Source organism: Physeter macrocephalus, chromosome 14 (genome assembly GCF_002837175.3).
Source record: "Physeter macrocephalus isolate SW-GA chromosome 14, ASM283717v5, whole genome shotgun sequence".
Taxonomy (NCBI): domain Eukaryota; kingdom Metazoa; phylum Chordata; class Mammalia; order Artiodactyla; family Physeteridae; genus Physeter; species Physeter macrocephalus.
The window spans coordinates 102,967,943-102,982,689 of record NC_041227.1 but is presented as its reverse complement, the minus strand read 5'-3'; the positions used below and the strand labels follow the sequence as shown (position 1 = coordinate 102,982,689).

General features: G+C 45.5%; 2 protein-coding genes across 11 annotated transcripts in view; one reads left to right on the top strand and one right to left on the bottom strand.

Moving 5' to 3' along the window:
* The window catches only part of LOC129392724 (uncharacterized), an 80,200-nt gene that overhangs the window by 52,554 nt on the left and 12,899 nt on the right, over positions 1–14,747 (bottom strand). Inside the window, exons 3-5 of the mRNA XM_055089788.1 lie at positions 7,592–7,858; positions 6,412–6,604; positions 425–506 (exon numbers count right to left, since the gene is read on the bottom strand). Of these exons, the coding sequence (XP_054945763.1) occupies positions 425–506; positions 6,412–6,604; positions 7,592–7,858 (542 nt within the window). The remainder of the gene's footprint in view (positions 1–424; positions 507–6,411; positions 6,605–7,591; positions 7,859–14,747) is intronic.
* YPEL2 (yippee like 2) overlaps positions 6,911–14,747 on the top strand; it is a 33,266-nt gene continuing 25,429 nt past the window's right edge. For 4 of the 10 annotated variants that reach the window (XM_028499686.2, XM_028499684.2, XM_028499688.2 and 1 more), the window contains exon 1: positions 7,928–8,134. The gene's annotated coding sequence lies outside the window, so the exon portion shown is untranslated. Of the gene's footprint in view, positions 7,212–7,720; positions 7,807–7,927; positions 8,139–8,198; positions 8,293–14,747 lie in introns of those variants that run through there. The other 6 variants (XM_024127523.3, XM_024127522.3, XM_055089968.1 and 3 more) reach the window with 5 other exon arrangements.

The window sequence follows — 14,747 nt, the reverse complement described above, 5'->3', positions numbered from 1 at the left end:
GGGAGAGGCCACAACAGTGAGAGGCCCGCGTACCGCAAAAAAAAAAAAAAAAAAAAAAAAAAAAAAAGAAATTCTGAAATAACTTTGCTAATTTTGGTAGATAACTGGCTAATGTCCTATAGGGTGAAAATAATAACGTTTGAGGTTCTCTTCTATTGAACAGAAAAAATAATCATCCCCCATTATCAGTTTTAGAGCGTTGTAAAATTTCTGGGCTTTAATCAACTGCAAAGTTACATTTCCCAGAGAGTCAGAGTTTTTGCTAATACTAACAATGTTACAATATCCTTTAATATTCATCTTTGTGCACATGCGTGAGTCTATCTTAAAGACAAATTCCTACAAGTGAAATATCTGAGTATATTAATTTCTTACTTTGAGAGAGGTTATCAAATTACCCTTCATAGAAATTGTACAAAATTACCTTACTGCAAACAACGTATGAGTGGCTGTTTTGTCACATCTTCTCCAACACAGTGTTATTGAGCTTTTTACTACTTTCCAATCTGATAAGATAAAAATAGTACCTCACTGTAATTTTAATTTACTTTTTTCCTTCTTATAACTATAGCTGAATATTTTTTCACATCTTTACAAGTTATTTCTTTTTCCTCTACTGTGAATTGTCACTTCCTATTTTTGCCTTCAGAAGAATTAGCCCTTAGTCTGTCACATGTGTTCCAAATATTTTTTTTCACAGATTCAGACATATTTCTAACTGTAGTTCTACTATTTACTAGCTGTGTCACTTTGGGCAAGTTACTTAACCTCTATGAACCTAAGTTACTTATCTGTAAAGTAGGGATAATAATATAGTCCTCAATACAATATCTGAAACCCTGGCATAGATGTGTTTTAGATTCTAGAAACTTTCAGTGCATATACCGTATATTACATAAAACACTAGGGAGTATGAGCTCTTCCGAACATTAATATTCCTCTAAGAAACATATGAACATACTAGATGAGATTAATAAAGCCTATGAATGACCTCATGTCAGCTGAAGTCTGCCATCAAATGAGCTATGTCAAATTTTTTTTTTTTAAAGTGGAGCATAAGAAAATCTTCTATGGTTTATTACATCAATTTAAAAATTGTGCAGGGAACTTCCCCGGTGGCACAGTGGTTAAGAATCTGCCTGCCAATGCAGGGGACACGGGTTTGATCCCTGGCCCGGGAAGATCCCACATGCCGCGGAGCAACTAAGCCCGTGGGCCACAGCTACTGAGCCTGCGTTCTAGAGTCCGTGAGCCACAACTACTGAGCCCGAGTGCCACAACTACTGAAGCCTGCGCACCAGACCCTGTGCTCCGCAACAATAGAAGCCACCACGATGAGAAGCTTGTGCAGTGCAATGAAGAGTAGCCCCCACTCGCCACAACTAGAGAAAGCCCGCACGCAGCAACGAAGATCCAATGCAGCCAAAAATAAAAATAAAAAATTTTTTTTAAAATTGTGCAGAAGAGAGACATCCTCAATGTTACTGTAACTGATTATGACATATAACATGTTGATTAGACAAATACTGAGACTAGCCCACATGGGAAGGACTGGAAATTAAAAGATCCTCAATGAGAGTACTATTAGTAGCTTGTGAAAATAAAGAAGGAAAATACAATTCCTTGTATCTTCCCAAATATTTTTTACCCTACAGATTTTAGTTATTTTATTTTTTATAAATTTATTTATTATTTATTTTTGGCTGCGTTGGGCCTTCATTGCAGGGCGTGGGCTTCTCATTGTGTGGCTTCTCTTGTTGCAGAGCATGGGCGCACCGGCTTCAATACTGTATCACTCAGGCTCAGGAGTTGTGGCTCGCGGGCTCTAGAGCACAGGATCAGTAGTTGTGGCGCACGGGCTTAGTTGTTCCGCGGCATGTGGGATCTTCCCGGACCAGGGCTCGAACCCGTGTCCCCTTCATTGGCAGGCGGATTCTTAACCACTGTGCCACCAGGGAAATCCCCAGATTTTGGTTATTGAATACTATTGACTTGTTATTGTTCCATATGAGCTGTGTCAAACTTACTTTTAATTTTTAGAGCTTTTTGGATTTCGGAACCGTGGTTAAGGTATGTAGACCCAGTGGTATCTTCCTCATAAGGTTGTTGTGAAGATTGGATTAAATTAAGCAATGCATGTAAAGTGTACCAGCTCCTAGAACATAGGAAACACCACGTAAATATTATAGTTTCTATTGTTGTTTTTAGGATGGAAGTGCTAAACCCTTACACCTCTTGTTTCTGGGCACTCTGAATTTTGCTTTGTTGGGTAGTCTGATGTTCGGATGAGTTTCCTTGTAAAAGGGATTGGGATATTTGAAGAGAAGAGGAGAGAAGCATTTGTTCTCTTTGATGGTGTAGAAGAAAGAGAATGAATGGGATTTGAAGCCAGATAGATCAGGGTTCAGATTCCATAGGATCAGCTTCTTTAAACAATGGGGGAAAATACCTATCTTGCAGGTTGCGTTGAGGATTAAATATAACAAGATAGTATAGAAACTGCTCTGTCCACAACGTGTTCTCAATAAATTAGAGCAGCTGTTTTGTTCAGCGTGCGTTCAGGAGGGCTGATGTATAACCCTTACCCACTTACAGTCTGAAAAGCACATAATCAGCCACTTTCATGACTGAAAGTGAGGAACTTGGACAAGGATCAGAGAAAGCATTTATTGTACATAAAGAAACAAAGCACTCTTGCCATGATGTGTCTGCAGGAAAATGGCACCTGGTCCTCCTCTGTGATGTAATGTCATGGGACTTTCCTTGTGGGGGGAGATGGGAGTGAAGCATGGGAGGAGCAACAACCCCTCCCCAGACAGGCAGAGGGGAATGTTTTCCCAGGTGGCATGGTAGTGTGAGAGCCTGTAGCCTTTAGCGTTCAGGAAGTTTCCATCGTGCTGTGATTTTAAAATGTAGGCAGCTCCTTTCACTATAGAATATCCTAAAGTTTCAGGTTAATCTTGTCATACTATGAAGTAAGACTGTTATCTGTTAATCAGTGGACTCTGGGGACAGAACCTATCCATTCCTGCTTGGATCCCTACTGGATTCAACTCAAACATAAACCTGGAGGGAGGGCCTGCCATGTGCCAGGTGCTAAACATACAAAGACGATCTGATAAGGTTCCAGCCCAGGAGGAACTGGCAGAGAGAATGGATAACTGAGAACCCTTACTAAGGAGTGCAGAGTGTTGAGTGATGTAATAGAGTTATGAATACAGTGCTATGGAAGGTATGGAGAAGAGAAAGATTAGTTTTTCTAGAGAGGTTAGGGGAAACTCTTCCAGAAAAGTGACATTTGATCTGATCTTTGGATTGAGTCATCAAGCAAAAGGCTTTGAGATGGAATGAGGAAAGAGCAAAGAGGGAAAGGAGATAAAGGAAAGTGAAAGAAACTGCAGGAGATGGTGTAGGAGGTGATGCGCATATTCATTAATTTGTTCAGTTATTTATTCAACAAGTATCGGTTGAGTGCCAGACACTGTTGCTGGCACTAGGGATACAACAGGAAGCAAGACAGACAAAGTCCTGGAGGCTCTCATGGAGTTTACACTTCAGAGGTGGGTGAGACAGAAAACAAATAAAAACACAAAGAAAGTAATTTCAGGGAGAGATATGTGTTATGCAAAGTTGGGGGACTTCCCTGGTAGTGCAGTGGTTAAGAATCCGCTTGCCAATGTAGGGGACACGGGTTCGAGCCCTGGTCCGGGAGGATCCCACATGCTGTGGACCAACTAAGCCCGTGCGCCACAACTCCTGAGCCTGCAAGCCACAACTACTGAATCCAGTGCCCCTAGAGCCCGTGCTCCGCAGCAAGAGAAGCCATGGCAGTGAGAAGCCAGCGCACCGCAACTAGAGAAAGCCCACACGCAGCAACGAAGACCCAACGCAGCCAAAAATAAATGAATAAAATTTAAAAAGAAAGAAAAGCTGGGAGTAGGTAGAATAGAGGGTACCCTGGGGGGCATGTAAGTATCAGGCGGACCTCTATGGAGGAAATGTTTGACCTGAAAACCAAGTGGTGAGGAGGCAGCCTTCTGGAGACAGTGTTCTAGGTGGAGGGAACAGCAAATACAAACACTATAACAAGACCAGGCCCAGTGTATTTGAGGAACAGAAAGGTGGCCAGATTGACTGGAGCGGCATGAACAAAGGAGCAACAGGGAAAGACCAGAGAGGTTGGCTTAGTAGGGCCTTGTGGCCATCGTAAGGAGTTTGTTTTGAGGAACTACCATCTGGCTGCTGTGTAGAGACTGGAAGCAGGGAGGTGAGTTGGCAGGCTGTTGCAGCATCTAGGCAAGAGGTGTTGGTGGCTCTGACCAGGGTGGTAGCAGCAGAGACAGACGTGTTCAGAGCAAATATATATTTTTGAAGTAGAGCTGACAGGACCTGCTGATGCACTGGCGGTGGGGGGGTGAGGGAAAGGAGGATGTAATCATGTCAAATGCTGTGAGAGGTTAAGAAGAGCACATAAAAGTGACCTTTTCACGGTAGTAGTGATGTCATTGTGGCCACAGTAGGAATGTGGGATTGGAGAAAGGGGATGCTGGAAAAGAACTGCTGTGAAGGCTTTGGGAATGAATGAATTTGGCCACACACAGAGGAGACAAGGGTCCTGGGCCACTGACAAAGCCAAGCTGACAACCTGTCTGTGAGGCTAGGAACTTCTCAAACTTTTACTGCTAGGGGGAAAAAAAAAGCCCTCTGGCTAAATCTGAACAAATTTACTTACTTCTCTCCCTATATTTTTCTACCTCTTTTTTGCCCTACGGGATAAATATCTGTCCGTTCTCACACACTCTCCCTAGGCCTCAGGATCTCTCCTCTTGGTAGATTCTTCAGAAAACTACCAGCCAAGCCAAGCAGGAAATTCTGCACAGAATAGGCCCTGAGTAAATGTGTACTGAGGGGCCATTAGAGGTGCTTTCAGAGAGGAAGAGAAGTTGCTTCTACTACTTTGTTTCACTTCTACCTTCTGGCCTAACAACTCACAGTGCTTGGCTCTTTTGACTGGGAGGAGGCACCATCAGCCTTATTACATCCTTTTCTGGTTGGTTGCCAGCTGGTTCTATTGTCTCCAGGTATTGCAAGTCCCAATGCCTCTTCCAGTTCCCTGCATACACATGGCAGGCCTGCAGGGGTCCTCACATCTCCCTCTTGAACCACCCCACCAGGCTTGTCCTCCTTAGCTCACATTATCTTTTATTTAAACAGAAAACAGTAGCCACCAATCTTGTTACATAACATATCAATATCCTAGGGTGTGAAACTAATGCAACATCTACTGTTGGGGAGTGGTGATCTGGCAACATGAATATTCACTAGGAGAATATTGCTGAAACATTGTAACGAGTTTGACTTTCTGGCCCTGGTCAGATTTTCGAGAGGTAAGGGACTTTAGAGATCACCCTATTTCAATTTTCTTTGTTTTAAACTGTGGAAACCAAGGCCTAGAGAGACAAAGAAATTTGCCCAAGAGGCAGATGAGCGCAGAAATCAAACTCTAAAGAATCCACCACCTCTTCATAGATTAAGTATTAAACGTTTCTTGTTCATGATTCTTTCTTACCTGAAAAGCATTTTTTAAAAATCTGTTTTAAACTTTCCAACTTTGTCAACTGTGAACAGTGACAAGGTGTTCTTGCTTACACTGAAACTGCTTACACTGAGACTGATACATGTGTATGATACCGATTTTTGGAGGTATTTTTTGTTGTTTTTACTAACATTTTATTAACATTAGGACTGGATTCACATCCAACCATGCAAGGTATATTAACTGAATACAATTTGAATGCAAAATATATTAACTGAATCAAATATCTATCTATCTCCGACCAGGGATCAAACCCATGCCCCCTGCATTGGGAGTGCAGTCTTAACCCCTGGACCGTCTGGGAAGTCCCTGAATCAAATATATTGTAAAGACTGCCGGGTGGAGTTGCGGTGAAGTTTGAGCCACCTGGGGATCTACCCCGGTTCCAGTCTCCACTTATGTGCAAACCAGTGGGGAAGGGGGCTGAAGTCAGCAGCACCCCCAGAAGCATCTCACATTCTGACAGCAGCTCAATAAAACACCGCATTTCCTACCGCTCTCTGCGGAACTGCAGAACTAACAGTGGCCAACTGAAAAGGCTGGGCTGCTCTCTGCCCCTGATCCCTGGCAGCATTCTTTCTCAAACTGACCTGTTTTCTTGCTGGGAGATTGCCCCACTCCACCCACCTGGTGCCTCCCTAGATTTCCTGACTGCCCTGGGCTTATTTTTTTAACCTTCTCTTCCTTGAAAAGCACCACTCCACTGACCCAGAACGTGGGCGCCTCCACTATGATCACTGACCATCCTACTCTCCGGGGCGTATCATTTCTCTTTAAAAGCCTTGGAAAATCAGCAGCAGTTGGGGGCTAAGTACCTTCCAATTCCTGTAATGCCTCGTTCCTACTTTTAATTCGCCAAATTTGAGCAGAGCAGAGAGAAAAGGGGAAATGCCTTGCTGCTGAGTAGGTCCTGGCTGGGCCCCGTCGGGCTGGCACTGTCTTATTGAATTCAACTGCCCCGGTTCCCGAGAGCTTCCTCAGGAAACTTGGACTCTGAGTTAGGGATACCTAAGGTGGGAGGAGGAGGGAGTTAGAGAGTAGAAGAAGCACTATAAAGCTTCCCCTCTCCCTACCCCGGGTTCTGGAAATCCCAGCCTTGAAGCGGGGACAAACTCCAAACCCATAGACGGTCTCCTCCCGAGCGCCGAGAGCCTACCCATCCTCATCACCCTTTCTCCCTCTTCCTCCGGCCAGTTGCCCTGCTTGGCCAGGCTCCGCTGGCTGAGCCTCATAGGGCCTGGCCCGGCACTCGCCACACTCCCCTCACCCAAGCCCGGCCAGGGCCGAGAGGTGGGGGGTGGGAGGTAGGGGAAGCAGGGGGCGGAGTTCCGTCCTTCGCTGATTGGCTCAAGACGGATGGGCTGCGGCCGGGCCCAGCCAACCCGCGGCGTGTTGCTATGTGCTGAGCCGAGGGGATAGGCGCGGGGGCGCGTCCGTCACCAGGCAGCCCCCGGCCCCGACCCGGAGGGATGCGGAGTGGCGGCGGCGGCAGTGGCGGAGACTGTGGCTTTAAGAGCGCGCCCAGAGCCCGGGATCCGGCCGGGCGGTCCTTTGCTGCTGCGCACCCCCGCGGAGCCGAGCTCAGAGCTGGCCGGACCGGGCTGCCTACTGCCGGGTAAGCAGACGCGAGCACTGCGCGAGCCGGGCGTGCGTGGGCGTGGGGCGCGCTGTCAGCGCGGGCGCCCGACCCCCGTCACTGGGCGCAGGTCCCGTGGTCCCTGCGGCCCGGCTCCCCCAGAGCGCGCGGCACCCTCTGCCCAGCGCGGCCGAGGCGGGGTCCGGTGGGGGGTCACCCTGGGGGCCGCGGGCACAGGGGGCGGGGAGCGGGCCGCCGGGGCCACGTGACCGGTTTGTTTACAAACACTGCCGGGGCCCTGGCGGCTGCCCGCGGCGGGAGCCGAGAAGGCACGGGTTCACGGGTCGGGGGCCGGGGACCTGTGCGAGGAGCGGGGCGAGTCGGGCGCGCGCGGTTTGGCGGGGCGGTAGGGGGGGCACCTGGAGACCTGGTCGCTGCTTTTTCCTGAGCATAGTTCCCGCGGGTTCGGAGTCTGTGGGGGGCAGGGTGGGAGCTTTGGGTGTTTTCTGTCCCCGGTGTCGCTGGGTGTCCGCTGGAGATACTGGGTCCGGGGGCGCCGCCCTCGGTGCCCCCGCCTTTGGGGGACTGGCTGCCCTCAAGACTCCGAGGAGCGCTTGGCCGGCCCTGGGCCGAGGTAACCGCAGCCGAGTTCCTGCCTGGCCGCTTCCCGGCGCCTCCCCAGCGCCCTTGCCAAAGGGGTGGGCGCGAGTTCACTCCTGCCCGACGGAATTAAGGGGCCTCTCCAGCGAGTACCTTTCGGGAACTTGCGCTGAGGGGCAGCGCCGATCTCTCACTGCTTCCAGTTCACCCTCCTTGGCCGCTGACTTCCTCTGGATGTCTTTACCCAAGTGGTGGCTTTTCTCTCGTTGGCGGGTGGGGGGAACCACCTGTTCTTTTGGACGCAGCCCAGGAGACTGCCACCTCTGACTTCACTCTCAGCTTACGAGAGCTTACAAAGCCAAGTGAGTGAGTGTCCTCCGTTTTTTTCTGTTATGTAGCTGACCCTCCCGCAGTCCCGCGGCTGTGAATGGCACGGGAAAACGCTCCTGGGCTTCGCTGGGTTTTTTGCTCTCTGGCCTCCTTGTCAGTTTGCTCTCCTCGGGTCTTGAGGCTCTTTTCAGTAAGTCCTTGCTTCTGGTGAGTCTGAAAGCTAACAACACAGCTAGCTACCATCTTTTTCCCTTGCCCTTCCTCCCCATGTTCCTCTCTTCTGGTCCGGCAAGATGTGCAAGATGGGACTCCCTGTCTTAGAGCACTGGGCAAGAAGGGAAGCTGTCTGATTGCTTGTGCCCCACTTGCTCCCAGAACATCAGCCATGCATGGAACCTAGGGGACTGAGAGGTTACGAGACTTGCCCAAGGCAACTCATGTCGCTGGTTCCGGGGTGAGACTTGACCATTCACCCTTTCCTGACTTTCCTTTGACCTGGTCACTGCCACAGGACTGCAAAGATGGGCTGAACCTGAGTTCTGTCTATCCCTTATACTGGGACTGAGCCTCCTCTGACCCCCTACTCCCCACCATGGGGAACATTTTAATTCCTCTAAACTGTGACAATGAGTGGCTACAGGTTCTTTACTAAGGAACAGGTCCAGCCTGAGGAGAGTTGTGCAAATTTCTCTTTGGCACCTTTCCTTATCCCCAGCTCCATGATAAGGGTCTCAGGCAGGAGCCGAGTGTCGGCCTTGGGCTCATCCCCCTCCTCAGTTTAGCTTTGCCTTATCAATTTAGGATTTGATAACAGCCTTTCTGTCTTGATATCTTGTGCTTGAACTAAATTCCAGAAGCTTGGAATTAGGGGTGAAAAATGAAAATAAATGCATGTGCAAGAATATCGTTTTCCTTTTTCCCTCTAGGATAGTGGTTTTCAAACGCTGAGTGGGATCCACAGTGAGGAATACATTTTACATCCCTCACAGAGGTCCACAAGTGCATAAGTTCCCAGAAACAAGAATTGCCCTGACTACCTGCAGTGTGTTCTATTTATGATTTTTTCCTACTTACTTGAAAAAAAAAAATCAACTGCTGGTCATGACTCATTAATTTGGTTTCTTGACCAAACGGGTCACGGCCCACAGTTTAAGAAACGTTGCTGTAGAGCAGAGGTCCTCAAACTTAAATGTGCATAAAGATGACCCAGGTAGTGTTTAAAAATGCAGTTTGTAAGTCCAGTCTGGAGATGTTTATTTTCAGTGGGGCACATTTTAAATAAATGGGCCATGAGGTTGTGAGACAGGTGGTTGATAAGAAACCCTGAACTAGTGGGAATTGGGGGCAATGAACAATGAAAGGCATTAACTTAGAGATGAAGAATGCAAAGCCTAAGTCAGATATGTGAGCCATACTCTATGCAAACCCAGGATCCCTCATCTGTCACACTAGCCCAGGCTAGTCTAAGGGTATAGTGTTGTTTGATTTCAGCTGTCATGAGGCATTGGCCCTAAGAGATAGCCCCCCTTCCCTCCCCACATCACTCCGCTCCAGCCCACTTGAGGGCTGCTGTTCATGGTTCTGTACCACTGGATGTTTCTAGGTGTGTGGGGTTAGGGTCATGAGTCATGCTGTTGAGCCTGCTGTATTATTCACAGATTTATGTGAATTTTCACTATTTAAATGATTTTAATGGTTTTGAGTCAATGACACAGTCATTGTGCCTGGGACATTAACAGTTTGGCCAGCAGAAAAGGTTGATTTTAATATCTGGGTATTCCAGGCTTTGTAACCTAGGGGAAGGGCAGACTGTTGATTTTATTTTTGTTAGGTGTGGGGAGGAGAGCCAGGGGCTTGTCTGTCAACAGTTAATAAGAAGAGGTGCAAGTTTCCCCACCTCCTTGCCTGCCTCAGCCCTGGTTATTTCCTATGTAACAGCGCAGCTCCTCTGTGCAGGTGGATCTTGTTAGTATTCTGGTTTCTGATGCTGTTACCTCTGTCTCTACTTTAAAGCATAAACGTACACACACCTGATGCTTCCACATGTTGTATGTTTCCCTCTTAGTTATTGTGTCCAAACATGTTGGTAAAAGAAATTTCCTTGAATTTATCAAAGCTGCAATTTAGCTTCCAAAAGAACTCTAAATTATCCAAATTCAAATTCAACTGTGGTCCTTCCTGCCAAGGGTATGCCTTATATGGAAACACTAACTGTAGGATTGTTGAAATTAACTTTAATAATGTTCAGTTTGATCAAGCAGCTCACATTAACGTTTAGTTTTGAGCCTATGGAAAAAAAGGAAACAACAAAAGGATGGCATATCCTAGGATAGGAAAAGCAGGTAGGATTCAAATTGAGGTCTGGATCAGTTTTCTTTGTAAATTATCTTGGCATTTCCCTAGGGTCTGTCAACCAAACCACTGGTTGCTCTGACCCTTGCATTCCCTTAGCATGATGAGGGGGTATAAAGCTCTGGAAAAGGAAGTGTCTTTTTGAATTTTAGCATCCAATAATGGAAAGCCAGGGCCTACAGGCAAAAGGGATTCTGTTAAGAGTTGATAGTTGAGTGATATTATCCCTAACCAAAGGTGATACTGCACCTACCTGAATTTCCCTGGGAGCTGTGAATATAGCCCTGGAGATTTATAAAGTAAATAGGATTATGCCACTCCCATGTTTACAACTTTCACATTGCCCTTCAGAAATAATCCACCCCCTTTCCCTGTAGGCATTGCAGGCCCCCCCCCCGCCCCAGGCCCCGTGTCCCATCCCGTCCCAACTTCTCCCACCCCAGGTCCTACCAGTCCTCACCTGGTCCATTCTGCTTCAGTCCAGCTCCAGCTGCACTAGCCATCCTGAGATTTCTAAAACATGTAAGGTTTGTTTTTGTCCTTGGGCCTTTCTACTGGTAGTCACTGGTCTCCAAATTTTTGCATGATTGGCTTCCTACACTTGGGTCTCAGAGAGCCCCTCCCTGACCTGTTATCTAGAACAGTCCTCCATCCCTGCCCCTCAGCCCTTCTTAATCCCCTTAATTTTTTTTTTTAAAGCACTTTAATACCATCTGGAAATGCATTGTGTAGTTGATGGCTGGATTGGAAGCCCCTCTGTCTTGCTCACTGCTGACAGTGCCTAGCAGGGAGTAGCACAAGATAAATATCTAATTGTTGGTGGAATGAATGAATGACCAAGAGAGCCAAGGTTTAGAGTCTTTAAGAGTATGAAATAATATTTTATTTTCAAGAGAAGAGGAGGAAAAGAAGTTTTCTCTCTCTTTTCCTCGGAATTCCTGTTCCCTTGGAATTACTTTCTTTTGAGATTTCTGCTTTTCACAATATTTTTCATCCTTTTATTTTTTTTATGGGTTGCCAAAGTCTCTAAAAGCTCCATTGTTATTTTGATGTTGTTCATAACTCTTGCCTCCCCTACAAGCCTTATTCTAGGCTTCACTGTTCTCCTGACAAACAAGCATTTCTATCAGTAATCACATTTCATTAACACTAGGCACTATAAGTAGAGCTAAGAGCCTTGGCTTTGGAACCAGAAAGATCTGAATAATTAGCTCTGTGACCTAGGACAATTTGCTAAAATTCTCTACATCTCTGTTCCTTATTTGTAAAATGGGACTAATAATAGTTACTATCACACAGGATTGATGGGAAGATTAAATGAGAGAATGCACAGGAACCCAGACACAGAGCCTGGCACATAAGCACTTGGTATTAGCTATTAATAACAAGACTAATATTAATAGTTAGATTCCCTCTCTCACTGGCAGGAATTCCTTATCCATTGATTTAGGAGTAGGAAGTAAAAGAGGGGGAAAACTCCCAAATTTTAAATTAGTGTAAGTAAATGAAGACCAAAAATGTCACTTAGATTTATCAGAACTGGAATGGAATTTAGAATTCATCTAATTGCACACTGCTATCCAACTCTTAATAAACATCCATGTGGAAGAAGTAATATTTATAGAAGTGTTTGGAAGAATATGTTGTCTACCTGGTCTTAGTTTTATCCTTGAATTAAGCCAGGCCAACTGAAAGCTGTATATTTGGGCCATGTTAGCTCAGCCCCTCCAGAATTATTTTCACTGAGATGAACTTGGGTGTCCTGTCCTTTGCTTTATGGAGGGACGCTGTCCAAAATAGCTTTATATAACTTGCTACTACATTTCTTATAAGAATTTATATTGTTGCAGACTTAAGCTACAACTTCACTTAATGTCTCTGTTAAGTTAATCAGAGAAATTGCTTTCAGAACCCAGTGCTAGGAAAAGCTTTGCCTCTCCCAAGGAACTGGCATGATTTTTCTTTGTGGACAATTGGATATAACTGATCATATTTCTCTTTTTTTCTTTGGCTGCCAGGAAGCAGAGAAACAAATTTGTGGCTTGACTTTAGTAACTGTCGGGCCCTGCATCCCAATTTTTTCCAGTGTTAACCTTATAATTTTATTTTCTCTACTTTCAAGTTAATGGTTTATAACTCTCTATTGATTAGATATATGCTGGATTGGGTATTCAAATCCATTTTAGGTGTTACATTTTAGAGATATAAACATTGAGGCTCAAACAGGCAAAAAGGACTTGCTTAGGACAGAGCTAATTTGGGTAAAGCACAGACTGTAAACCATATCTTTTTTGCTTAGGACAGAGCTAATTTGGGTAAAGCACAGACTGTAAACCATATCTTTTATTTCTCAGGTCCAAGGCTCTTACTACTCCTGTACATTCTGGAAAAGTACCAACTTCTGACTTAAACTCTAAATAACCCATAACATCTCAATACTAGGCAAAGTCTACCTTCCCTCTGTGATGGGACAAAGCAACATCTGCCAATGAGGTGTGGCACTGCCACTCACATTCCTGTTTCCTGGCTGGGTCAGCAGCACTGAGCTCTCCTGTCTCCTGAGTTGCAGGGCAGTCAGCCTTCCCCCTTGGTCTTGAGAATGTAGTATGTCCAGACTTAGTAGCTTTTATGTGAAATTAGCTTGCCTGCTCAGAATGAAATTAGCCTCTAGTGTCTGGAGTTCCCTTGGTTATTTCTTGCCATGACAGGAAGGCTTGATATCCAGATGGCATATGGATGCCACTGAGGCTCAAACAGGGTCTGCTGGGTGTGAACAGTGGTTGAGTTTGGTTGGGCAGAAGAAAGTGGTTTTATTCTATCTGATATGAAATTTAGTTATAGGAAATATTGACCTGCCTAATGATTTGTTTTGTTTTCCCATGGTGTTCTGGGTGGGAGTACCTGGGGCAAGAGAGCATAGGCTTGGAACATATCTTGCCTGAGTCAGGAAAATTTTGATTCCTATTTTGAGATAGAGAAGAGGAACCTCTGGCCTGGGGCTGAAACTCAACCTTTTATTTTGTTTTATTTTATTTTCCTGGGTATTGATCATTCAACAGGTAATAAGACCTTTGGGAGAAAAAGGTAAGTCATAATATGGCCCCTGCCCCTAAGAGCATATCCTCAAATAGGAGTGATTAAGACATCTATGTCAATAACCAGAGTACAAGGTAGAAAGAGTTTAAGGTCATTACAGAGATACAGAAAGAAGGGTAGGCATTTTGGAGATGGGGCTGGGAAGAATGAAGGGGATTTAAACGTGCAGAAACACGCCAGGGGAAACAGTGTGTGCAAAGGCACCGAGGTAATGACATGACAGGTAATGTATGAGGAATGCTCAGGAGGCATATGAGATGCAGGAAGGAGATATTGCTTGGGCTACCATTGCTACAGTTTAGAGGAGCTCCATAGATGTGGACTGTGACTTACATTCACAGTAGAACTCTGGAGGATGAAGGCTAGCTGACATAGATAATAGGCATCCTCAAAAGTGAGACTATCCCTAGGGATTCTCAAACCTGGTTGCCTTAAGAATTCCTGGCCCAGCCAAAAGCCTGTAAAATCAGAATTTAATACCTACATTTCCCCCCCACCCCGATTTCCCAGGTTTTCCTAATGCAGACCACCCCATACATGTCTGAGGTCTGGAAATCACTAAGGTAGTTGCTCTCTCTGGCAGATACCAACTACTAAACACCCTTAACCTTTGGCCTCCTTTCCCTTAGTTTCTATTTTTGCGTCTTCCTTTTCTTCTTTTGTTTGTATGTTCCTGTGTGTCATCCATTATATTTGTTTTCCCTTTATCTCTTCTTTTATCACCATTTTGGTCTTTGTCTGTTGGGGGTCCCTACCTAAGGTGACCCACCACCAAATGGATCATAAAGTAGAAATGAATTCTCTTTCAGCATTTGCTGTGCTAATGGTATAAACATGTGTATTATGTAAATGTAAATTAGGTAGGGCTTTTGGTTAGTTTTGCTTCACATGATTCTTAATTTGTTTTCTTTAGGATTTGAGGGAAAAAGTATCCCTGCACATGACTGCAGCCTAAAGCTAAATATCCCATTAGCATGAAGAGATGATAAGAACTGAAAACTAGCTTTTTCTTGTGCCTAATCTGTTGTCCCACCTTCTGGTTCAGGTTATTCCCTTCCTTCATTTGTTTTCTCAGGTTTCTGCAATTAAAAGTTGATGCATTGAGCCAACCCTGACAGCCTGAAGATGTTTTAAGAGAACTTGACATCTTTGTTTTGCATTGTAATTAATTGACTTAGACACTCCCTCTGGGAGATA